General features: G+C 42.9%; 1 protein-coding gene across 1 annotated transcript; it reads right to left on the bottom strand.

Annotated features, from left to right (window-relative positions):
• Positions 1-632: 632 nt before the first annotated feature.
• On the bottom strand, positions 633-23,642 carry SYDE2 (synapse defective 1, Rho GTPase, homolog 2 (C. elegans)). Its single transcript, XM_010021673.1, is given in 8 exon segments — positions 633-1,135; positions 3,677-3,908; positions 4,791-4,972; positions 8,950-9,076; positions 11,723-12,503; positions 12,505-12,799; positions 22,226-22,951; positions 23,615-23,642. Coding segments are annotated over 8 exon segments (2,874 nt in total).
• Positions 23,643-26,614: the final 2,972 nt, after the last annotated feature.

Below are 26,614 nucleotides of genomic sequence, written 5' to 3' on the forward strand. Positions count from 1 at the left end.
TTATATATATATAAAGCATTTTTCTTAGCAGCCATTGCATATATAGTAGAACAAGCCTGTGAAGTCTATGCTGCAAAACTCAGGCCAAGCAGCTTTCATCCTCTTCTTAGAGGAACATTTGTACCGGAGCCAGTATTTCAGGATTGAGGAGTTCTGCTCCTCCAGCAGAGCCGTTGCTTTATCTTGTACCAGGTATTGCCCACACCACCTAAGTGCATAGTGTTTTTAGGGAGAAATGCCACTATGTGGAATCACCTCACAGTCTTTAAGCTTGTCTCCAACAGTTGAATCACGCCAACACCTTCTTCTAACAAAAAGGCAGAAACATAATGGAATGGCTTCAAGTGTGTTAACACGAAGTGGCAGTGACCTTACCAAGGGGGGTTCAGGGGCAAGTGAGGGGCAAGGAGGAGGCGTCGTGCAGCACAGGGTTTAGTAACTCATATTTAGTTTGTTTTTGTTGAGTTCCCTTTCCAGGTTTCCTATCAGAGTATCAATACTTTCCTGCAAGTCTTTGAGGTTTGCTCTGTGATCCACTGCGGAGTCTATCGCTTGCATTGTCAAATAGCTCTGAAACGTGTGCTCTCTGGGACAAGTGAGGGGCAAGGAGGAGGCGTCGTGCAGCACAGGGTTTAGTAACTCATATTTAGTTTGTTTTTGTTGAGTTCCCTTTCCAGGTTTCCTATCAGAGTATCAATACTTTCCTGCAAGTCTTTGAGGTTTGCTCTGTGATCCACTGCGGAGTCTATCGCTTGCATTGTCAAATAGCTCTGAAACGTGTGCTCTCTGGGAATGGACTGTGGGTGTCCTGCCAGGGCATCTGGCTCCTCAGTTTTGCTGCTGTCATCCCCGCTCTCCGTGTCTTCCGAAGGGACATCATCGTAGTCTGCTTCACTCAGGCAGTCTTTTGGGTTTAAGAAGTAGTTCTCTCCACAGCTACTCCAGTCTCCAGCGTAGCGGTTGCTCGATGGGCTGTTTAGACCTGCTGGCCTTGGTCTGAGTACCCCAGACATCTCGGTACCGCTCAGATTCAGCATCTGAGGCCTCTGCCTCTTGGGTCTCAGGTAATTCAGGGAGGATGGGTGCTCAGGAAATGCATTCAGATGTGCTGGCTCTTTGGCAGGTGAGTGGTGTACTAGAAGAGAGAAGTTACATCAGTCAGGAGTGAATCCATGCTGAAACAAGAGAAGTCCACAAGAGATGCCGACTGTCCTCCCTCGATGTCGCACACTAACAGCATGCATGAATACATGCAAGCTTACAGCCAACACATTCCACTATTATGTTTTCCACCACTGTTTGATACAAAATAATTAGAAAAACTACTGTAAAAGCTCAGTTTTGAAGATTCATGCCAGATTCAAATTGCAACAGAGAAGCCTATCTAAAAAGTAGAAACTCCCAGAGCACCAATTAAATTCACAGCGTGAGTTAATCACCATCCGGCTCCGGTCAAAGAAAAGCAAACAGCTCAGCTCACACGCTTGGCCAGGGCTACAGGAGTAATAGAAAGCAGGCACAGCAAAAGAGGTTAAAATGCAACAAAAACCCCACTGCTGAGAAACACCTAGAGAAGCTGAAAAGCTGAACTCTTGTGCTTCTGCCCTGATGTTCTGCGCTATTAAAGCAGCTCGTTTGCATTAATTTTTCTAAGCAGGCACAACCCCGTGTCAGATGTACACTCAAACAGGTTTGATAGCAGTGTTACCTGAGCTCACGATTCTACAGCATAAGTTACTAACAGTCTCCTCCACTGTTACCGGCTTCCTACGGTAAACAGCACAAATATTTTTACTGACCTATTAAGCCTATTAAGCACCTGAGCTGCAAAACTTCTGGTTTTATATAGACCACCTCTTGGAATTAAGCAGCAGAGACTTTCTATTCCCATTCACTGCTTAAAACATGGTGCACTCAAACCCTTGCAGTTCACAGGCTCACCTAATCCTCATTGGACTCCTTGCACACAAGCACAAAGGCTCATTCCTGAGATGTGCCCAGTGCTTCTCTTTCTAGGTCTGCATTCAGGTCTCTCCAGGGGATTTTAGTCTTACTTTGCATCCTGCACAGTAACATGCAATAACTATCACTGCTTCCCCCCCCACCCTCCCTTACTATAACAAAAGTCCTTCTGTTTAGACTATGCTCCATTAAGAGGAAGGGCCGTGGCTTAACAATAACTTGCCAGTATTATATGGTCTAACTGAACAAGGACTATTTGTTTTCGGTTGGAAAAACACGGAAATTGAAGTATTGCACAACATGTTGATTATCAAGCTGTCTCAATCTACAGAAGATTAAATGTAAGGGACCAGGCTGAGATCCTTCCGTCGGGTCCAACTGTTCTGTTTACACTGTACAGTGTACACCTGCTCATGTCTCTGCGTTCGTGTTTTACCTCCCTTTTAGCACAATGTTCAGTTCTTGCAATCCAAGGGATAACTTCCAGCTCTCCTCTTCAAGGTGAAGGAAAACTCCATTACTTACCCTACTCCTACCCCCTTTACAGCAACGCACACTCCTACGGGCAGAGCTGCATCTACCTGTTTCCCACAGCAGCCATGCCATAAGCTATCCACAGGGTTTCATGATTAGATCCTGCACAGCATCTGCTGTCCAAAGAGCTCTCGGTCTCCCCCTTCCTCCACCCATGTTTTCTCTCTCTCCTGCGTAGACTCACTGACCTGACTGATAACCTTTTCTCATTTTTGGTGGTCAGCAGCTTTAGGACTGCCCAGCTGCAGCTGACAATGGAGCACAAGTGTCCTCAACCACCTCAAGCCCATCATGAAGCTGCTGTCAAACTAACTCTCCTCTTGCTCTTCAGGCAGAGCCAACAGCCAGCAGCTTCCTAGCCACGCTGACCAAGAGTATGATCAGTGTGTACTTGTTACAGCCACAGGGTTGGCTGTCACACAACGTGACTCCAGGGCACAGGCACCACCAGGTCACTAGAGTATGGAAAAAACGTAAAGAGCATCATCCACAAGCAGCTCTTCCAGTGACATCCTTCCAGCACCTGCACTTGAGCTGCTGGAAAGCCACTCACCCGCTCAGCTGGAAAAGGGGGCAGAGTAGCTAGCAATGTCTAATGTGAGCAAACTGTTATCAATGAGGCTGTCAGGATGTTCTCAACTCTGCCTAATTACAAGGGGAGAAATAAAGCAGCCCTTTGGGTTATTTCAGAGACCAAACAACTAATGAATTCCATACGCAGGTAACCCTGAATGGGCAAAGCAAGAGAGCAGATGGGGGAAAACATGAAACTCCCAAACAAAAACAAACAAGAAGTTCCCCAAAACAACAAAAATGCCCAAAAACCCACCCACAAAAAAAACCCAGCAAACAAACTAACAAATAATTCAGATGTTGAAGCCTCACTGTCACCAGGTTTGTTTTTTCTAGAGTCTTTACTCACATAAATCACTCTCCACTATTTCTTATGTTATACTCAAACTCTGCCATCTGGCAAGAAAGCAATTAAAACAACAGATTTCCTATCAAACAAAGTGGCCAAATATAAAGAGTAGATTCTAAAACTGTCATGATTTCTTTAGATTACCAGGTGATAACACAGTATCTTGTGTTTTAGGAATTATGGTGCTGCTCAATCATCCTGTGGATTAATACACCGTCACAAAGCATAACCATACAGCAACAGTTTATGAAACAGTACCTGGCCACAGTTGGAGTAAATAGTGAAGAACTTCTATGTGCTTTTTGAAGTCCAAGGCACTAGCAAGCTCCTCAGAGTCTATGAAGACTCTGTTGTTATGGTTGGTGGTCTCCTGCCTCTGGCTCAATAACACAGGCCCAAAACATACAGCTAAATTCTGGCATGTCATCTTGTTTACTTCGTGGTAAGAAGCCACTAGTTTCAGGTGATCCAACAGCATCTTCAGGGTAGCCTAGAAGAACAAAATGCTGCTCAGGAAACAAAACACTAGACACTGGTGGTGCTGACATCCTAATGTTGCTGCTCCAGAGACTAAAAGCAAAGCTGACAGCTATGGTTTTTCTACCAACCCATCAATGGAATAGCTAAGTGCTGAATTAGAAAAGCCATACAGAACTATCGCAGAGCAGACTAGTTATCACAGACTTCACTGGTAAAATCCAGCTCATTTCTTCCCTGACCTCAGTTTTACACTGACAATTTTTCTCACAGAGGAAAGGGGACATGAGGGTGGGGAGAGAAGCTGCAGAAGCAGTACTGATGATCCAGGTACACTGAAAACAAAGAAATCCTCAGGATGACCTCAGTGTCAGAACAAGCTTCCAGGTAACTTTCAGATACCATGCAGGCCACTCACTTTCTATGTCCTTCCCTAGAATCAAGCTAACTGTGAGTTTCTACATTTGGGAAGTGTCAGCACACACCATTAACACTGCACAGTGTGGTAAACAAAGGCTTTATTGCACATACTTAGGAAAGAGGAATGCATTTGCCCTTGTGATTATGACATACAGATCAGAGAGCTCCACAGAAATGGAGAAGGACACCACAGGGGAATAATCTTTGACCTAACAGTGTAAAAGCAGTGGTCACAGCTTTTCATTCAGTTTTACAGAGGCAATGTAAAATGCAACCCAGAATAAACTCAGTAATGCAGAGCCTCCAATTAATCACAGCATGGAAGTATTTTCAAAGATGTAGAGCATCAAAAATTCAAGTGGACCATTAAGTCCAGAAACACGTGTATACATTTTGACATGTTTTATTCCCAGTGTGAAAATGTTCCTCGTTTTCTGAAGCACGCAATTTACTTGCCCCTGCTAACACCGCTCACCTTCTCAACATCTGGCAGGCAATCTAGAAGGGCTGCTGTGTGCTCAGAGTCACTTGGGTCGTTCTCGCAGCCACCTGCTGTCATTCTCAAGGGATTTTTCATCATGGCATCCAACACTGCTTCATAGAGCTGCTTGGTTATCAGGGGAGAGGGTAGCTCTCGCAGGTAATCCTTTAGGACGCCTTCACAAGAGACATAAGAACAGATGCCTTTAACAAGGTGCAGATTCACCTTCCAGTGCTTTTTGGGAGCACTAAGGGACATGAGCTTCACCTGAACCATAAGAAAATCCTCTGTGCCAGTGATGATCCTCACACTTGTGAGCAAGAATTGGGAGGATGACAGCAACATGGCACAGTGAACCATGGATTCAGCTAAGAGGCAGGAGGTACCTCTGCGATGTCCCCACGAGGATGGGGCGACCAGCACCCCATCCCTGCAATCCCAGCAGCTTCTCCAACTCACGCAAAGCAGCCCATCACAAAGAAACGAGTGAAGCCAGGACAGGAAGGTGCACTGCCTCCAGAGGAGCGCGCAGCAGCGGGTACACCAGGCACAGGGTGGGCACCTCTTCTCATCAGGGTGAGGGAGAGGCAAGGAAAGGACTCTTAGCAGTCCCCCTCCTGTCCAAGGAAAGGAGCTCTTACAAACACCAAAGTCTTCAGCTCCATGACACCTCCTCCTTTATATACAACGTCAGTTAATTTGTCTGTTCAGTTTATTTTCAGCTGAAAAATGGTGAGCAAACATTCCAGTGCCAGTACTGCAATTATGAAAGCTGCCTGTTCCCGGAAAGGCAAAGCGGGAAAGCTAGGTTTTCCTACTTAAGCAGTTCTCATAACTTTCTAAAATCGCAAGTGGCAGCAAATACCACCACTATATAGCTATATAACACTATATATCACTATATGAGCTATATAGTGATATATAACACTATATATCACTATATGTGCTATATAACAAAGCAACAGGTTTTAAACACTCAATCTTTATAACCTAGCTCTAAACTGAACTGTATAGCAGCAGGCTTCAGGTTTGTTAAGAGGTTGTTTCTAAAAAAATACAGGGAACAGAAGTTAACATTTTCCCTTCAGAATCACAGCCATGTCCACATGCAGAATGCAAGTAAAAGGTGGCTTCTCCCCATATGAATATTTTTGTTTTAAACAGAATACTGCCACTGAAGCCATGTTGCATGAGCAGCACCAACTGAACCCCAGAGCTGCAGGACCATCTCTTTCGCCAGCGTAAGGCACTGGGCAGCCAGGCAAATCTTCAGTCTCTATAGGCCGCCACATAGCTTGCTCTGTGCTTCAAGCGGGAACATATCATCAGGAATATAAAACATGCAAACACCCACCCACCCACATATTGTACTGAAAACATACTCCCTCTGGAACGTGTTCAGGTGGGTTTTGTTTGTTTTATAAAGAATATGCCACTTCTGCTACAGCTCCACTTAAGGGGCTAGTTTTTGTTTAACAACCATATTCCTCCGTGCCCACCAAATTTTCTATCTTCCCTGGATTTGAGAGGCCCATGTTCCATGCATGAATTAGCAGTTTAAAATATGAGACAAATGTGGCAGAGGCTGGTGCTGTGCAGCACGGTTTGGGATGTTTTCCTTTTTTCATAAGCAAACACTAACAAGAGATGATGACTTTTATCAGGATCTTAGCTTCAGATGTGGTTTTTTTGGAGGGGGATGCTGACATCAGAATCAGCTTACAGTAGGCAATGGTCTGTCGTAACCAAATTCCTTTATACCACTGAAACACTCACAACTGTCCATTAATAATCATTTAGTAGGAAATCCTGTAATAGTATCCACAGTCACAGGACTACCACCTGCCAAAGGACTTTCTCCTGTTCAGCCCTGAATAACAAGATAGTTTGGGAGACATGAATGCCCCCTGACCTTTCTAAATCCTTTTGCTACTCACTCAGCTAAATTAGCCCTGTAAGAGGCTGTTGCTATTTTTTGCCACGAATCTACGCTTCCCACTGTTGCCAGCTCACTAGCACATTTCCCTTGACACAACCACACACAACAAATTTAGACAGCAAGCACAAATTGCCATCCACTTCATTAATTCCTCATTTTTCTGGCCCACTGAGCTGTTAACAGTATTGCATGCTTTATGGAGAGATATGAATTCACGTGGATGTGAACAGACGCGGTGCAACAACAAGACTCTTGGTCAGTTCTAAAAATGGGCTGCACGCTCCAGTTTGAGCAACAAGCAGACTTAATTTGTGTGTAAGCCTCTGCCAACCCTAAGAGCATTTCTCAGTCAAGCTTTAATCATTAAATGTTCATTCTTCAGTCTTTGGAGACCTGTCAAAACCAAAAAATCCTTTTAATCTCTTCACAAAGGAGTGCTACTCACATTTCAGAGGGGCACGAGGCAGCGCTTCTCTCCAAATCAGCCAAGATTTGTGCTGAGGATTCATATTTTATGAAACATATGTTTTGGCTGATAAAAATATGAATCATGTGCGTCAGCCTCAGCATTGCAAATATAGCAGTAAAACACCAGGGAAAACATTCCCCCTCAACCCAACTCCCTAAAGGTCTGCAAGAGAGGTTTTGTGGGCTCTTTTATTGCTAGCACTAAGCATAGTGGGTACCTACGTCTGTCAGCAGAAATTGCAGGTTCCCCTTTCAACCCAGACCATTTGTCTGCTTAAAAGTTAATATCAGGCAGTTTCTGCTGTTTGGCAGAAAGCACCAGTGGGTTTTTATTCCCCACCATTCTGAATTGATTTACAAAAATCAGCGAGAAAACAGGACTTTAATAATTTGATGGAACAATCTGATCTTAGAAGTTATCACCATTTTTTCTCATTAATTTATTTGTAAAGAGAAGAAATTTATCCAGTTTAAAAGATCCTTTATGCTATCTACTTTTACTGTACACCTCCTCTTTATAAGGGGTGTATACCATCTGTGTATACCAACAGAAACACAAGTTTCTGCTGCGAGAATGCTGGTACTTGCAAGCAACATTGAACCCAACAGAAAAACCTGCCAAGGCAAGTAAGGCGAACAGACCAGCTGTACATTCTGAACCAAAGGGTTTATTTAACCCAGTAAATATCATCAAGTAGTAGTATAATTATATAAAGTAGCGTCAGAAGACTAAAGTGTAATGAACAAATTTCATTACCAGTGTACTGAAATGAAATAAACCACTAAACAGGGTAGAACTGTCCCATATAGCTGGATGCTGGATGCTACAGAAAAGGCTTTGGCACAGGAAATTTATACCCTGGCTACTGTTGCTACATTTTCCATCCCTGGATAGGTAGGAAATTAATGCTTCTGACTAATTTCCCAGAGCAATTGGTTTACTCAGCGGTGCCTGAAATTCAAGTAACTTTGGCTCACATAACAAGTATCAATAGTTATAAAACTGTTCCGCTTTTAAGCAAACAAAAACAACCTCAAGCTTACTTCAGTTATGCCACTCCTGTGAAGGCACCCATGTAGAGAGCTGATGCAGATGCAGACCTTCTGTTCCTGTACTCCAAATCCTTCCCACCTTTGCCAGGAGCTTGCTGCATGACAGCAAGCCAAGGGCCGCTCCAGTGAGCAGAAGAAAGTTGCTATTTAATTATGCTTTAAAAGAAGCAACGATCAAATGAAGGCGCTTTCCAGCAGCTCTAACCAGCTTAAGCAAGATGATGGGAAATCTGTTTCCAAAAGTCCTGCAATCTACAACATAAAGGGAGGCCAAGGGGTTTATCTGAGAAGGCCCTTGGATCACATTGTGGAGTTGCCAGCACAGCTGACATGCCTGATCACAGCCAAGTGTTTCAATATCTGCTCCAATACAAACCAACGGCAAAGCTTAAACTGGCTCAGGGAACCTCAGCTCCTTTCTGACTTCCACTCCCCTCTGTAACTGGTAAAACAATTACTGAAAGCAGCTCCTTCCATACCCTCCCTCCAAATCACTGCTGCTTCATACTTACATATCCCCACGGTTACTGCAGTCATCCTCACCTAACTTTTATCAATACAAAGCATCAGTTAACAGCTTTTTAAATGACAACAGAAAACTAGATCAGAGCACAATTTCACCTTCTAAAGGTACTTTAGGAACATGGCACAAGCCCATACTAAAAAAAAAAAAAAGGCAAGTAAATGTATTACCTGTTATGACATTAATATCTGGGTACTGGCTTTCACAGAGGGTAACCGCCTTGCTGTCCTTCTCAAATGCCTCTCGAAGTTCTTTCTTAACTGCTGCTGAGCCACATAACCGATACAGGCCTACCACCTAGAAGCAAAAACAACAGCCTACATCAGTCATTTCCCTGCAGAGGGGACTAATAACTGGCATCATGTGTTGTGTCATCCAGGAAATGCAACAAAATCAACTGTTTGGAAATGTATGTTATGGAGAATTTCCATATCAGTGCAAATCAAATGGTCATGTATGGAATCAAACATTTCACAAGACACATTGATAGGTCTGTGAAGTGCTGAATAACCCTAATGTTTCCCAGAACGGTGAACATCCTGAGCAGTATTTTGTTGACAGGAGTTTTAAATGGGAATAATTTAGTGCTTTGCTCCTACGCAAGCTCAGGAATCAAAGAAACACTGATGAAGCATCTATTCTACTCATCCTACTCATTTAGATCACCATTATTTTTCCTAGTTTACTTATACACAGCAGAACTGGAACTTCAGCAGAAAGAAATGAGAAGTGGTTTGAACTTTATGTATTCAAAATTACATAAAGTTTATATATATACCAAAATCAGGTTATTAATCATTAAGCAGAAAAAAGCAGTCATACAACTGACTACCTAGTAAAATAAGAAATGTCACAAACCAATTAAAAAAAACAAAACAAGCAACAAAATAAACCATACTCCATTATTACACCTACAATATGCTGTTTTAAAGATGACAAGATGCTGACCTACATGTATTCCAAATCATATCAAAAGTTTTATGCAAAACAGGGGTTATTTAACATGCTCGAACTGATAGGAATGAAACCACAAGAGTCTTGGACTGAATTACTGGTTAAATCATGTACTTTCATGCACTCAGATCTTGTATTTTATCATTATTTACTTTTCATTTTCATCAACACCATTTACACAAAGCACTCCTATGATCTTAAGGAACTAAATCTTAAACGTACTCATTTTATTTTAATGAACTTTATAGGCAGCTGTACTGAGCAGTAATTGGTTAGTCCAAAACTCTCACGGACTTGAAAGACAAAAAAATACTCCAAGACAAAAAAAACAAACACCAACAAAATCCCCAACAAAACACACACTCGAAAAATCCCAAGCAAAAAACAAATCCTGACTTAGACCATACAAATCCCGGTTTGCAAGCAAGTGTATTTGTCTGGCCATATATTAATTCCTGTTTAAATAAATGGAAAGTTACCCAGTTGAACTTGTGCTGCCTCTTCCCAAGACTGATCAGGACCTAGTATTTGCCTAAGACAATTTCTTCTAAACTTTTCTAATGCCACATCTGAATTCAGGTGGAGGTAACACACCATGACAGAAGTCTGCAGTATATAGTATATATAAATGTCAGACAAGCACGTGGTTAAAAGAAGTTAACAGTATATTTTCCATTTTTGGTTCTCCTTGTACAAACACACAAAACAGATTTCATGCTCAAAAGCACCAGGTAAATTCAGACAATTCAGATCCTAATCGCTTCATTACCAGTGTTGCCTTGATTACCCAATGTCATTTGCATGACTTGGTGCTAATAAGCCCAAAATAAAATGCTGAAACCATGGGACACATACATTGGTAAGAATCAAACTTCTCTTTTCCACTGCTTTGCATAATGATGGAAGCATTCACAGTAAGAATCATACAGCTGTTATCAGCAGTGACTTTCATCAAAGTAATTACATAGAAGTAAGATTTCTCTATATTTTATGACGTAGGTTATAAATAGCAGAGTTAATCTCTTAACACCTGGAACTATATCCAACCTGTCAGCAATTTAAAATAGAAACAGTGGTAGGTGTGATTACTTCTCAATTAAACCTGAGCAATAACAGGTGTACAAGAAACCAAGGGCTCTCACATGCTGTGGAACAGCATGCTAGAGTCCTCCTACCATCTGACCTTAGGACTGTGAATAGTCCTTCCTATTCCTTATTGTCTAACATCCATAACTGGCTATTTGTTTCCATACCTCATTCCTCATACATATTTTTGTCAATTACTTTACATCAACCAAAAAATTGCATTAGGATGAAGAGAAGACACTGGGCACTGCTGCTTTACAGCATTCATCTCCTGTCCTGATTTTGAGAACAATCTGAAGAAAGGCCGGGGGCAGTGGCATGGGGAAACAACTAATTCAGCCCCTCCCCAGGGTCTCCTCTTCATCAATGTGCCAGAGACAAGTCTTTGGCACATTGGCTTGAGACTGCACTCATGTAAGTCAAGTCTTGCCAAAAGACCTGTTCTCATCACTTTGTGTCACTGCACAAGATGCCTCAGTTTTGGGAAGAAGCAAAGAAGGGAACTCACTTTTGCATTTAGATACATGTCCTTACGGAGTGGATCCATGTCTCAGGACTTTCAAGTTCCCAGCTCTGCTTTTTGAGGGCGACTCTACATGCTGGGGGCTCCAGGTTCATTTCACTATCCCAGTCCTAAAGCACAATTGTGAGCTCTCCTGTGACCAAGCGTTTGTCTCCTCTACAAAGGCCAAGTTAGAAGCACTGATTTCACACAATCCTGTTATTCTTCCCACATTACAGTGACCAGTGCTTACCAAACAGGAGCAGCAAAGCAAAAGAAAACAAAAACTGACATGTAAAGGTGTTTTTCATTTCCCCTTTCCCACTCACTGCACACACTCTGTGACAACAGCTTCCCCGACACAGAAATACTAACAAAACAGATTAAAGTATGCACAGTACCTGACAGCCTCTCTTTTCAATCTCCAGGATGCATTTCTGCATCAAAAGTGGCACCATCAAGCCTGCGTTTTCCTTCTCTACAACTTTCCGAGCATCTACCCCAAACATCACCGGCTCCCGATCTGCATCGAGGCCATCAAGAGAGTTCTCCCACTGCTCCATGAGCGTCAGCTTGACATAAATAAGCCCCCTCGGTTCCAGTTTGACAGCCAGCTGATGAGTCTTTGCCACTCGGAAGAGAGTGGGAAGAGCCACGGTTCCATGGCAGCACACCCTGTTCTTCCTTGGGGTGGGCTCCCAGCTGAACACCACCAGCTTCAAGTGCTGTGCGTTTTCGATTTCTATGTTGAACGTGTGGTCCATATCTAGGAACGTTGTCCTACACGTAAGCAAGGCTGTTCTTGCTTTGTTTACTGAGTCAACCTGTATTGCACAAAAGACATCTTTTGAGTCTATTCTTGGTGGTTTCAAGTCTTCAGCACCATAAAAGTGAATGCTCATGAGTCCAGAGAGGTACTGAGAGCACTTGGGTTGATCAGAAAAGTTGTAGTGTTTGAAGGCATCGATATCTATTTCGGTTTTACCACTGCTGCTCGGAAGGCTCTCCTTTCCTTTTCCACACTTGGTTTCATGCCCGTGTTTACCTGATTTTGTTATAAGTTCGGGAGAGTCACCATCACTGAGGTAACCACCTTTGCTGAAGGATTTGGAGCTCCTCGACCTTTTCTTTTTGGGGGTGTGTTGCGACAACACACTGCTGTCGAGGTGGTAACGACTAAACTGTAGTTGAGTTTCCAGAAGATGGCAAAGACACTGTATGGCTTGTATCCCTGGCTTTCAGCAGGGAAGGAGGATTATCTGAACTAGTATGGCTTGAAGTTCCCTTGACACTCAGCTTTCTGCTCAGCTCTGGCAGCTTTTTCATTTTCATGGAAAGCTTCCTCACAGTTCTGGGAGATTTAATTCTATCAGGGAAAGGCCAGTTGATTGATCCACTTTTTTTCAGAGGACTGGGACTTGGAGGAGAAACCTCTGTTGAGGGAATATCAGCCTTGTGTGCAAGTACACCTCCAGCCCCTTTAGAAGAAAAGAGAAGGAATAATCATTTTCAAACCACTCAGTAACTGCTGTTCACAGCAATGAAAAAACAAATATTGAGCTAGAGGAAAACATGTTGATTTGTAATAACTTGATAAAGGCAATTCATTCAGACAACCATCATTCATTCATCAGTCAGATGCTTATGAGCATTTGGAAAGCTGTACTCTGCTGTTCAGCCAAGTTTGGCAGTTCATAGTCAAAAGCCAGATTTGTTCTGCTTTATGGAGATGAAAGGGCCAGAAACTACATAAAAACAAACGAGCTATCTCACCCGCTGCATTCAGCTCAATCCATTTGTGCTGTATCCCCTGTACAAGCAGACGTGGCTGAATTCCTGGGGCACAGGTGCAATGAAACCAGTCTTAAATGGGAAAACACTGGAATATGGCAAAGGCACCCTTGTCTACAAGGCAGCTAGCTACACAGCCAACACATCAGCATTGCCCATTCCTCTTAGGTCTAGAGGAAAGACACTTGTCTCTAGAAAAGATTACGACTATACTACTCTTCTGCATGTCCTTCTATTACCCCAAAGAGCCCTAAATCCCCCCTGTGTAGACACAGACAGTGAACATCTCACACCTTTTCTTCCATCATTTCTCTCAGCTCCTCCTTTCTGCTGCAGGAGAAAGGAGAAGGAACACAAGGATTTATTCCTTCCTGTACTGCCCCATTCCTGCAGTGTTGTTTTCATGAGATACTCAGCAAATCATACTTTACAGAGGTTTCTCTTACAGATTTCTTAAACGCTTACCACTTTCAATTCTAAGCTAGTCACCTCAAATCCAAATCACCATACAGCTAGTGACTTTTACAAGTCCCTTGTTCATCAAAATTAATTTTCACCATTTAATTATAAATTCTTATACTTCACTTTGCTTAAACAGTTAATCGGGTGATCTAGTCTTTGGTCAAAATGATTTGTTGTAGTTTTAGTCTCCTCCCACAAAAAACCCTACAAAGACCAGTTCTAGTTCCAACAGAAATTTGGCTTTAATAACTTTTGCAGATAGTTGCTTGAAAGAGTATCTGTATAAGAGTCGCAGTTACGAAAAATAACGCCTAGAATATGTTTTCCAGAGCAACAGAGGAAAATTCATTTGGCCCTGCATCTCATGGAAGTAGTCTCCTCACAGGGAAAGGGCTATTTCTAGCACGCCTGCTGTGCTTTTCTGGCAAGCGGCTAGTTAGAAATGTGGTGTTTGATAAAAGTGGACAAAGCCTTCCCTTGTACTGCAAATCACAGCACAGTCCCACTGGTGGGCTGGCTTGGAGCGCTCCATAGCAATCAGTGCCATACTGCAGCCCACTAACATTAATCTTCCCTTTCTGTCGAAAGTCTCTGGCACAGGCTTGGAAAAGCAGGCCAGCAAATTAAACTTCCCCCCCTTCCCAGCTCGTTAAAATTGAAGAGTCAATCTAACACTCTGACTTTTATGTGTCCAACTTCTGCTGCGTTCAGCAGCAAACAGTTAAAATGAAATATGTGGCTGGAAGAAACTTAACAGTCGAGTATTATGCAGGATGGTATTCCCATCAGCATTGAGCCACATGTTGTTCCACTAAAGCCAGCAATGTGCTGAAGTATGCACGCCATTTTAAAGAGTGTACATGACACAGCTCTGAACAAGCTGCAAAAGGAGCTGTAGCACAGCCTGGTACTTCACTTCCCAGCCTACCCATCTGATACAGCTTTCCCACAAGCATGGCAGAGCAACTGAGCTGCTCCTCGTTCCTTTACCAAGTCACAAGGCTTGCTGCAAACAGGCTCCTCACTGTTCCTGCCCCTACTCACTCAGCCACTGCACATCCCATCTCAGCAGCTAAGCTTTAAAAATACCCTTACAGAAGGATGGTGGAAGAAGGAAGGAGACGAAAAATAAGATGCACCTGTTGAGTAAATGACTACCAGGACAGCAAGGGGACGGTCAGTTTTATGTATGCAGCTGACTATATATTTATGTGATTATATATAAATTGATTTCTTTCTTACAGTGAGAACACTCAATCACTGGAACAAGCTCCCCTAGGACACAGTAGAGCCCCCATAACTGCAGGTTTTCAAGACACAACTGGACAGGGTGCTAGGTAATCTCATTGAGGCTCTTTCCCACCAAAGAGTGGACCAGATGATCGGAGGTCCTTTCCAACCTGGGCTGTTCTACGATACACTGTCTTTCCTACATATACCTTATGCTTTTCTGAAGGTTTAGCATTATAAGCAACACAAGAAATAAAAACCCAGCTTCTGAAGGCCAACACAAGCCAAGTCGAACTGACTTGACATCACAAGTGACTGCTTCCATCAGCTGTTTGTTCAGCTTGACCAGTAAAAGCCACCTTTTACTTTACTCAGTGATATGACTGTGTGAAAGAATAAAACCTTTTTGTGACCAAAGGGACACAACTGGAGAGACACGACCAGCCCACAGTGCCTTATGAACCTTGATCCCCGCCATCTCAATCCCCATCTGGCCAGGTGTCCACAAGGCAATCACCACTGTTCCTTTAGTCAAGCAGGCTGGCACAGATGGACCATACCCCTACACAACATTGCCTCAAGGGAAGAGAGGACTCAAACCATCTTAAGCACTTGCAACACAGCCCCTGACAGACATATGCAGTGATTTAGCAGAGTAAAGGTGCTTGTCTGACCCTGTTTAACACTGTTTACATGTGCTTGGGTGCATATATCACTGCCATACCCACTGCCAGCAAGGCATGTTATTTTACAGGCACATTTGATTATCCTATTATACATGTCACATTCCTCATCGCTTAAGGTGGGGTTTCTGAGTTACTTTAAAGTTCCTTGGAAAACCTGTAATTTAATTTTGGAGCAACAAGCTGAGATGAATGAGTAAGTCAGAAAACTATTAGTTCCTTATTACAGCAAACTATTGAAGTATCAAATGGCCACTCTCCCAGTTAATGGAAACGCTGAGTTCCCACCAAACTAAACCTGAAAGTTAATTTAATTTTTCCTACCATTCTCCAGACATACTTAATAAGTAACACTACAATCTAACACCGAAAGCATCTCTCTAGAATAACGGCATCAGTGTTGAAGATCTAAGCCATTAATTTTCAAAAGAGGAAAAAACCCCCACAACACGGCTTACACTGAGTGGTTGTAACTTTCAAAACCAAAGCCTCCATTCTACCTACTTTTTTTATGCTTTTTTACTATTATTATTTATAAAAACAACCCAAGGACTTTTTAGGAAGATGTGTTAAAAATGAAAAAGCAGCAAATCAAAACAGAAAAGCACAAATATCTCAAATTGTTCTTGTAGCAAACAATGGGTGAGTGAAAATGGGCTACTGTTTTTCTGTACCAGATACCACAAGAAATACTGAACTAGATGCTCAACTGACACAAATGGCACAGCTCTGTTGATGTCAAGGGTTGTTAACTTACTCAGCTGCAGGCAGCTTATGTTTGTTCATCCTCAGAGTTCCAGACCTGCTCTGGTATGAAACTTCAGAACAGAACTGTAAATAGCATTGAGAGAAAAATTCATGCTATATCAGCATCAAGCAACTTCAATTAAGACATAAGGATATCGCCACTTTTATTCACATCAGCAACTCGGGGGGGGGCGGGGGGGGAACACATACACTAAAAAAAAAAAAAAAAAAAAAAAAACCTTTCAAAAAATGAAATTGAATGGAATTATTTCTATGTAACATCTTAATTATCTAAACAAATGGAAGAGTCTCCTCTTTTAACCTGTAAAATAATAGTCTTTCTTACCGCTATAAAAACTACTACTTTGACCAATGAAGCCCGAGTTCTATCCCACATAATGTTTCAGTGTCAAGGAATGGAAAAATTCTTAAAAAGGTAAAAAAACCACAACAAACAAACAAACCACAAACCAAAAAGCAACCCAACCAAAAAACAGATAAACAAAAAACCCTCTAAGAATCCTGTAAAGATAGTCTGGTTTATTAAGATACTATGCACACTGACATTAATTAAGCCGTGATAAACCCATCAACTCAGGGATAACTTGATCCCTGGAGCAAAAGATAAAAATTAAATTGCTTTCAATAGCCCATTAATTAAAACAGGAAGTGATTCCAGCAGAACCCTCCAAGGCTCATGCACACTAAGAGGCGAAGGGGCTGGCCACTCACTGCCTGTGCTTCATGACGCTGGCGACCCTCAGAGCATCCTTGACAGTCATATCTCAGAGAGAGAGGATCAAGCACATGTAACAGCACTTTCGGTCTCCGACCACACCTAAAGAGTTCAGTATCGACAAACAAGCATGAGTTAGTTGCAGATATTTTAAGCATCAATGATTCTGTGATGCACATAAACTGCAGTTGGCTCTGTTCAGATGCTGGCATCACACCAAGACACAAGCAGCAGCACCCTGCCTGATGCCAAGCACTGTGCTTGGGCTGCTCTCACAAAGATTTCCTCTCTTCACTGTGTCTTCCATGGCATGAAAAGCAGCTTTGCCTCTATTTCCCCAGTCAAAGCATATGAACAGCTACTCAGTACAAATCAAACTGGAAAAAGTAATAGCTATTTTAAATTAACTGCTACCACTCCACAGCTGCTACATCCTATTGCCTCTTCCACCAGCAGGTCTTTATGGCATTGTTACCCTGCAGATCAAAGACACATGCATGAACAAGCCTTCAACCTTCAAAAGCATCGGCACAAACTCCTCAAAAGCCCATCAAGAAACTGCCCTCAGCTCTGCAGGAAAAAGAGGGAGCAGAGAAACCTTTCTGCCACACGCCAAATCATTCTGGTATCAAACATCATGCAAATATTTCACATGAATGCTTTTCTGCCTCATGAAACCAAAGCTCCTTGCACTTGGAGAACAGCTAAATCACAAGGTATCTTCCATCTGGAAAAATAGAAATTAAGCAATAGTGTTTGCAACATGTGGAAGGGAACTGGTAGATAGACTTTGCTGCCCAGCATACTCTGTATATTGCTGGAAGCTTATCTGCAAGATCTAAGTATGCAAAGTATTTGTTTGCATTGGCCCCAAAAGATGTATTTAGAAACCAGGATAGTGGTCACAGTCTAACTGGTGAAAGAACACTGTAGTCTGAATGTGACTTAAGACATTATCTATTTGGCATGTACTGGGGTTAAGTGTGAACGTGCTACCGCAGGATACCAGGTTGGAAGGGACCTCAACCTTCACTTCCTGCAACGTTGAAATAAAATCTGTTTTATGGTGATTCCGACCAGGATTTTCCACCCAGACAGCTAACACATGTACATTTTCCATAGCAAAAGCACCGTCCAGATCCTGGCAATCTACAGTGCACCAAGTCCTACCAGGATGTCTCTGAGATACAGACACACAGGAGATGATTCTACTGATTAGGTAGACACTAATCCCAACAACTAATCCCTACCCAAAAGCAAAAATATTACAGATTCTTCAGAAGGCTCCACAGTGTAAATCTATTGCAGGAGGTAGTATTATTAAGGGGTGTGTTTCTTCAACATTTTGCAGGGGATACACACATCTATAAAAACATACAGTTAGAATTCAATCCTAAATAGCTGTAAACAAAATTTATTTTAACATTTTATATAGACAAAAAAAAAGCAAAACAAAACACTAGAATTATTCATATTGCATTTATAACAAAACAACAAAAAGAATCAATATTTTCCAATCATTTTATCTGCGCAAGAAGACATCAAATTACAAACAGCCTCCACGGTCCTTTCCTCTTAAAACTATTTTCCCACAGATCTAAGAGCACAAGCAGATGCTGTTTCTACATTACGAATGTGGAACCAAGTTATCTTCTTACTCCCACCTCTTGTGTACTTGTTACAAACAAAATACGTTATTTTCCCAATCTCTGCCATAGAATCATACAATGAATTGGGTTGCAAAGAACCTTAAGATCATCTAGTCCCACCCCCCTGCCATAGGCAGGGCCACCTCACACTAGACTATGTCACCCAAGGCTCCATCCAGCTTGACCTTGAACACTGCCAGGGATGGAGCATTTACCACTTCTTTGGGCAGCCTGTTCAGCCTCACCACCCTCACAGGAAAGAACGTCTTCCTTATATCTAACCTGAACTTCCCCTGTTTAAGTTTGAACCCCTTGTCCTATCACTACAGTCCCTAATGAAGAGTCCCTCTCTGGCATCCCTGTAGGCCCCCTTCAGATACTGGAAGATGCTCTCAGGTCTCCACGCACCTTCTCTTCTCCAGTCTGAACAGCCCCAACTATCTTAGCCTGTCTTAGTACGGGAGGTGCTTCAGCCCCCTTATTATCCTTATGGCCCTCCTCTAGACTTGCTCAAACAGCTCCATGTCCTCCTTACGGCAAGGACACCAGATCTGCACAAAGTACTGCAAGTGGGGTTTCACGACAGCAGAGTAGAGGGGCAGGATCACCTCCTTCGACCTGCTGGTCGTGCTTCTTTTGATGCAGCCCAGGATATGGTTGGTTTGTGGGCTGTGAGCACACCATGACTCTCGTTTATTTCTGGGCTGTGAGCACACACTGAAGCTGGCTCACGTTCTGTTTCTCATCAACCAACACCCCCAAGTCCCTCTCCTCTGGCTGCTCTGAATCTCTTCTCCGCCCAGCCTGTAGTTGTGCCTGGGATTGTCCTGACCCAGGTGTAGGACCTTGCACTTGGCTTGCCCGAACTTAATGAGGTTTGCATTGGCCCACCTCTCAATCATGTCCAGGTCCCTCTGGAAGGCATCCCTTCCCTCCAGCGTATCAACCAAACCACACAGCTTGGTGTCATCCGCAAATTTACTGAGGGTGCACTCAATCCCACTGTCCATGTCATCGACAAAGATGTTGAACAGAAATCAGTCCCAACACTAACCCCTGAGGGACACCACTTGTAACTGGAAACACCAAGGGGCACCTTATGTCTAATCAGTTTCTTTTTAAAAGCCAGCGTGGCTAGAATTACTCACCAAGGAATTACCTGACAAATCCTATTAACATAAACAGCATTTACTGCCGAAAGTAACCATATTAACACCAGGAAGGAACAGTGACTATGGGCAAATGAGCACCTCTATGACTACAATCCATTTTACTGATAACATTTACAGGAAATATCTATCTGCTGTTGTGCTTGGAAAGACTCCCAATAACTGAATTCTACGATTTATTTTTTCTTAAACTTATGTCTAATAAAATATCTTCTAAAACATAGGAAAAAGTAACAACTCCACAAGCATTTTCTCCCTACAAAGTTAGAAATCCACATAAGGCAACAATGTTTAAAGTTTTAAAGGTAAAATTGATTCCATTATCCACAGAAGAAAGCAGCAAATGACAAAATGAACTGCGTCTTTTGTTGGAGTTTATAGAGCCCCCTTTATTCTGTCCATGCTTCTCAAAATCTTATACTTCAGACTCTAACCAATATTGACATACATTAAATCATATCAGTAAGAAAAGTAAGCAGACTTTTCCCTAAAGCTAATTGCTTATTTGTCAGGAGTAACTGCTGAATGTACCCAGCTCCCTAAGTGTATAGGCATCTGTTTCATAGCAGTTATATAATTCAAATAAGGTCCTAACACAAATAAAGCTAAATTGGCCACATTGCCCTTCATGCAGTAATTTTGTATGGATGAGCTGTCATTTTAAATTTGACTGAAAATAACTGTAGATACCTTAACTGGATTAAAAAGATGACCTAAGTCACTTCTCCATAATCAAGCCAATTACTGAGCAGCAGGGATCCACTTCATCATCAATTAATCTATTCAATGTGATCACTGTTCAATACATGCAAAATGAGAGCTGCATTTAAAGTACCTCAATTAACTCAATGCATAACAAACCAACCAGGTGAAAACTTTTCTCCTGGTTTCATAAGACACATTTTTAAATGGGCAATTTTGCTTTTAGAAATGTTTCTTCAGTATGAGAACAATTTGGAATTTTTCCAAATAAAGGGATTTATTTTAAAATTAGTCACCTATATATTGAGAGATTAACCCCTTAAATGGGGGTCAAACAGTTTGCACAACACAATAACCATGCTTATTGACCTCTCCAAAACACCCAGAGCTCCAACGATGACAAAAATCTACTTAAGAAGATGGTACTTCATTTATCTTGCAAGCAAATATAACTGGTCCAAGTATTTAACGCACCTATAAAATGAGTTATTTCTAAATGAATGCCCAGTAACTTTGCCACTACAAAATATGCTTGTCTGCAGCATTTCCACAAAAAGAACAAAACGTGAGCTCCCAGAAGACCAAGTGTTTTTTCTTCTGCTGTTTATAGCAGTTGCTCTGGTGCCTTTGAAAACAAGCCCTCTTCCCAGAAGCGGTCTCCGCACTGGGAATCCAGGCATAGCAGCTGTGGGCACGTGGGGATTCGGGGCCAGAAGCCTGCCAGGATGGTGAGGCTGGAGCAGGGCAAGACAGATGGGGATACTCCTCTGGAGGATAACATGTATGTTCCAATGCTGGCGTTTCAGGACCTCTCTGCTAAGCCAGGCAGAAATACAAGCTCTTACATCAGTGCAAAGAAAGCATGAGCCTTCTCTAAAGAGGAGAACCTGGAATTCCCTGTCTCCTGAACTTTACGCTGTTTCTAACTCTCAACAGGATACTAGAGTTAAGCTCAAGATAATGTAAGACACATCAGTAATTAAATTAATACCTTTTGGAAAGACTTGAGGTTTTTTTCTGCTTACTTTTGTTTGCTGTGGTTTTATTTTTGTTTCGGGTTTTTTAATAGACTGGGAAAAAAATTTAATAAGATGCTAAATTCAAGTAGTAATGGAATTATGTAAATGAGACTATCAAACACTCAGCCAAAGATAACAAGGAACAAAGAGGTTCGGTTCTGGAAGTGAAAACCATTCCTCTCCAGTCTATTAGATTAGCCTGAGACAGTCAACAAGACAGCAATTATAGAAAGTGACGTGAAGAATAGCATTTGCATGGTCTTCCAAAAAGTCTTTATTAAAAAGACCCAGACAGCAAGTTAAAGAAAGTTCTGCAAACATTAAATAGCTTTGAGGCTGGAATCCAAGGCCAGGGTTAGACATTAGCTAACCAAGGAAACCCCACCACTGTATCCTCACGTTACCAGGATTTAGCAAGCTTGCTTTGTAAAACCTTTGTGTTCAGCAAAGCGAGGGCCCAAAAGCACAGAGGACAACCACACTTGGACATACCATGGACAAACTGACTGAGAAACGACTGTGCAGTTCTACACTTAGTAGACATCAGTCTCACAAATTGAGTCATATTTTATGAACTTGGCAAGCATTTCCACCAGAATTTTGCTTGATAAAGATAAAAGGAGGAGAAAGAGAAAAGACAGGCATCAGAAGAGTTTATTATTCCTCTAAAAGAAAACACAGGACATAAACACCTTTACATTCCTGAACCTTCTTACCTGTTGAAGGGCACTTAAAGGTAGGATTGTCCTCCGCTGCAGGCACACTGGGAGCCTTGCAGGCAAACCTCTGCCGGTGCTGCTGCATTTGCTCCCCAGGATATGCAGCGTCGGCCTGACTCACTTCGCTGGGCTGAACCATACGACTGTTCCCTGTGCTCTCCATGGAGCATGGAGGACCCTCATGGGGACCCGCAGACATCCCAGAGTCACCTCCAGGGAGCGGTTTGTACCGAATAGCCAGGGAGCCCACAGCAATAGGGCTATTCACAGCAGAAGGGCGCACCCTCGGCAAGTCAGGCTCATCATCTTCAGGGATCGGGTTGTACCATATTTCTCCTTCATCATCTGCATCATTATCCTCACCCAAGTCCAAAGCAGGGCTCCTCGGCACAGCAGGGCTTCCGGTGCCACTGACAGGAGTGCAGCTTCGTACAGGGTGCTCCCACCCCACCGGTGACACAGAAGGAGCCCGCGGCACTGTGGGTTCAGGCAGCGGGATGGGAGATTTGGGTACCGGGATAACAGCCCCGGGCGTTTCCTTACAGGCATTTTCTTCTTCCAGAGGAGGAGGAGGAGGTCGGTGGGTGCTCTGCTGCAGCCAGCTGCGTTTCTTAGAAACAGTGATGCTGTTCATCAGCAGCCTGTGCTCAGGGACCGCGCTGGCCTGGGGGGACTCGGGCTCCTTCCTGCTTCTCGAAGCTATGTAAACATTTTCTATTAGATCTGTTCCAAGAAAGAAAGGAGAAAAGAGAAAAAAAAAAAAAAAAAAAAAGAGGGAAAAACAAACGTTTAGAATATCATTCTGCTTTCAACAGATGAACACACAAGCTGTTGTACGACATTTGCATTAGACCTCATCTGAAAGGACAGAAGACAAGTTGATGTGATCATAAAATTGTATGTCAGCCTGTCAAAGCAGAATGTGCACATAATTAATAAAGAGTCAGACTTGTTTGGCTATGTTTTTAACACCATGTAATTTAGATAAATGGCAGTGAGAGAGCTCTGATGAAAGGTCACATATACTTACACAGAAATGGCTAGGGTTTTCCACGAAGTTCAGGTACAGTTGGTTTGAAAAGTTGCTGCATGGTATTTCTCCAGTTTTCTTAGCCAAGGAAGAAACAGACCTGACTTCTGGTATAACGTACTACTCAAATGGCTACAAGATACCCACATAGATTTGCTTCTGGATTTATATATAAATAAAGGTGATGATACCTCTTGCACAAAAACCTCCAGAAAGGACTGACTTTATCAGCTTTATCCTATAGTTAAGACAGAAGCAACCCCTGATTTACAGGGAATAAAACCATCATGAAAGGAAGGAAGGAGAAAGAAGAACTCACAGAATCACAGAATGATTTGGGTTGGACGGGACCTTACAGATCACCTGGTCCCAAACTCCCGCCATGGGGCAGGAACACCTTCCACTAGGGAAGGTTGCTCCAAGCCCCTGTGTCCAACCTGTCCTTAAACACTGCCAAGGATGGGGCAGCCACAGGTTCTCTGGGCACCCTGTGCCAGAGACTCAGCACCCTCACAGGGAAGAACTTCTGCTTAATATCTAATCTAAATGTAGAAGAGTTTTTAGATATCTAATGACACACCAAAAATTTAATGCAACACCTAATCAGATCCCACTGACTGCTCCCAAGACTCAACACTATTTCCTTAAAGCAATACCCAAACATTTAATTATGCATCCAGAAAGTCACCTCCACTCAAGCCCCTTGTCAGAGCACGTCCAAGCAGCCCACTCAGCAGCAGTGGCAGTCTGCAAGGCACCAAATGCAGCAGCACATCCCATCCAGGCAAGCACCAGTCCTGTCACTAGGACTAGAAGGAAAGCTGCAAATATATTCAAATTATAAACAGGGAACGGAGGCCAGACAACCCTCACACTCCTCTGTGGAGAACAACCCAGACAGGGTTTGCTCAGCCACTGAGACCGAATGGGGATAACTGAGTTGTCTTAAAAAAAAAAAAAAAAAAAAAGTTTTCATGTGAAGCTCTCTGCAGTTCGAAATTCCAGACGAGGGCAGTTATTTGATACTGCTTAAACATTATTCTCAGCAAAACATTATTTGAACACCAATCACAGATGTTAAAATAGAGACACCTCTCTGGAGGATTCAAGGAGCAGCTCTGCGAATTCAGCTAAGTTTGCTGCAGACAAGGAGACAGGCAAAAGACTGTCACTTGAACACCTTCCCTTCCACCCTCTTTTTAGGTTTGTACTTTAATGACAGAAGAGATCCTTGATAAGATCCGATACACCAGTTGATGAAAGATTCATCAGTTGGTGGTATTTTTAAAAGTGAGGTTTACTTGTTTAGCTAAACCACAATATGAACACTGTTTGTGATTTAAAGAATTAACTTGATTCAAAGTATCAACATGATTAACCATGCTCATTTTGAAGCCTGTGCACATCTTCACTGAAGTGCTTTGCTACAGTGGGGTCTAAATCAGTCCATTAACAAATTTGGGGAAAATGAGAAAGCAGGGCTGAGGAAGCAGATCTCTGGCAAAGTTTCAGTGATTTGGCAGCAACTGTATTCCTTCCCCCACCCACAGCCTCCAAATTTAAGTGTGCCATTGCAAGCATTCCCTTTTACACAAATTTCACTACTATTTCAAGTAAGAACTAACCAGAAGGACAGGGAACTAATCTGCAGGGGGCACAGGGCTATGCCTGCATTTCAAAGAAGTCAGGTTGGATCAGGCACTTCTCGGGCAGGCATCCTCCTACCTCAAAGGCCTCCACTTCTGCATGGGCAGCCCAAGGAGCAGTGTCTGCTCCAGTGACATAAATAGATGGAGCATCCGAGAGCTGTACTTCCATATAAAAAAAAAGGATCTGCTACTTCCTGCTTCACTGTAGCAACACAGGCTCATCTGCACTGGTTAAGGCAGCCCACAAGTCCCAAACCAGCAGGCTCCTACGAAGTACATTGCGCCTAAATATACACCCAGCAACACATCTGGCACCAGCCTCAGGTTGCCCTTTGGTCCCAGCAGCAGCAAGCGCACAGAGCAAACTCAGCTTTGTTTCCAACATCCACCCGGGCATCTCAGTAACAAACCCTGTGCAAAAGCTCACTGCAAAAACCTTACTACTAACCAGGCACCTCCAACAACACTGCTGCTGGCAGACACACTGCACCTATCACAACTATTCACAACCACCCCATCTCTGGGCAAGCCAGCACACTGCCAGCGGTCATCGATCACAAATGTTCACTGAATCCCATCCAAAAGATACACTTATGTGCACATCTTCCAACTGCAGTTTTTGCAACTGACAGCAGTACCCGCAACCACCGCTTCCCCTTTATTCGAACTTGGCCATGCTCCTGAAAGCCCTTATGCCTGTGTTTATTTTAGAAACAAACTGTCTCACATGCAAGTATCTGCACAACCAGTGGTTCGATATCACAGAGCAAGTTTTCAACGTTGTTAACTGTTATAGTAACGAGCTGGTTTTAAATAAATACAAAGCAGTCCGACATAGACAGGCCAGGCACATACTTTTTGTTCTAGAGCAAAGTTCCATTCAGAAGAACGCTGCCTACTCTCTGTTAGTACTTTAAGATATTTAATGTGTGTGCAGTACTTTAATACTTTTAATGTAAAACCAGACTAGGCCTCCACACAAATACAGTGGTTCCTCTCACAAGTTGTTTAAGCAAGAAAAATAAAAAAGAAAGAAAAAACACAGGAGTTTCCTTCACCCTCCACTCTATACACAAAAAATTAAACAGATCAGTATTTAAAGTTAAGCCGTTATGGTAACCACACATATATGCTCATCTATGAGCAAAACCAAAGCACTTCAACGTTCCAGCTCAACTGAGGTCAAGACTGATATTCAGCCTACTACGTAGGTATATAAATATTTCAACACGATGCTGTGTGCTGCTTTTCCAATCGTAAGGAAGAGGGGAACAGCTTTTCCAGCCTGTCCATATACGGATCAAATAGTTCTGGCTGCTCTTTAAGCACGTTTTCTTTCACTGCGTTTCCTAACACAGCTATGAAATATAATAACTACGTATGTAAACGCAACAACACTAAGACTAAAAACTGATTTGTAAGCTTTCAACGGGACCTTAAACAAACCCAAACCACCACAAACCCAGGCAGCGAACCCAAGCCAAGGAGTGACAGAGAGCCGCGCGGAGATGAAGCGCTGACCTAAACCCGAGAGCCCCCCACGTTAACGAGGAATCCTTATTCCCGACAGGAGCAGCAAACGCTGACGGGACGATGCTACCGGGGCGGACTGACTCCAGACCTCAACGCCAGAGCGCTCCCCGCCGCCCGCGGGGCTCCTCGCTCCCCTCCCGTCCGCGCCGCCTCAGGTGGAAGAGCCTCGTCCCG

This window comes from Nestor notabilis, unplaced genomic scaffold (genome assembly GCF_000696875.1).
Source record: "Nestor notabilis isolate BGI_N333 unplaced genomic scaffold, ASM69687v1 scaffold169, whole genome shotgun sequence".
Lineage (NCBI taxonomy): Eukaryota > Metazoa > Chordata > Aves > Psittaciformes > Psittacidae > Nestor > Nestor notabilis.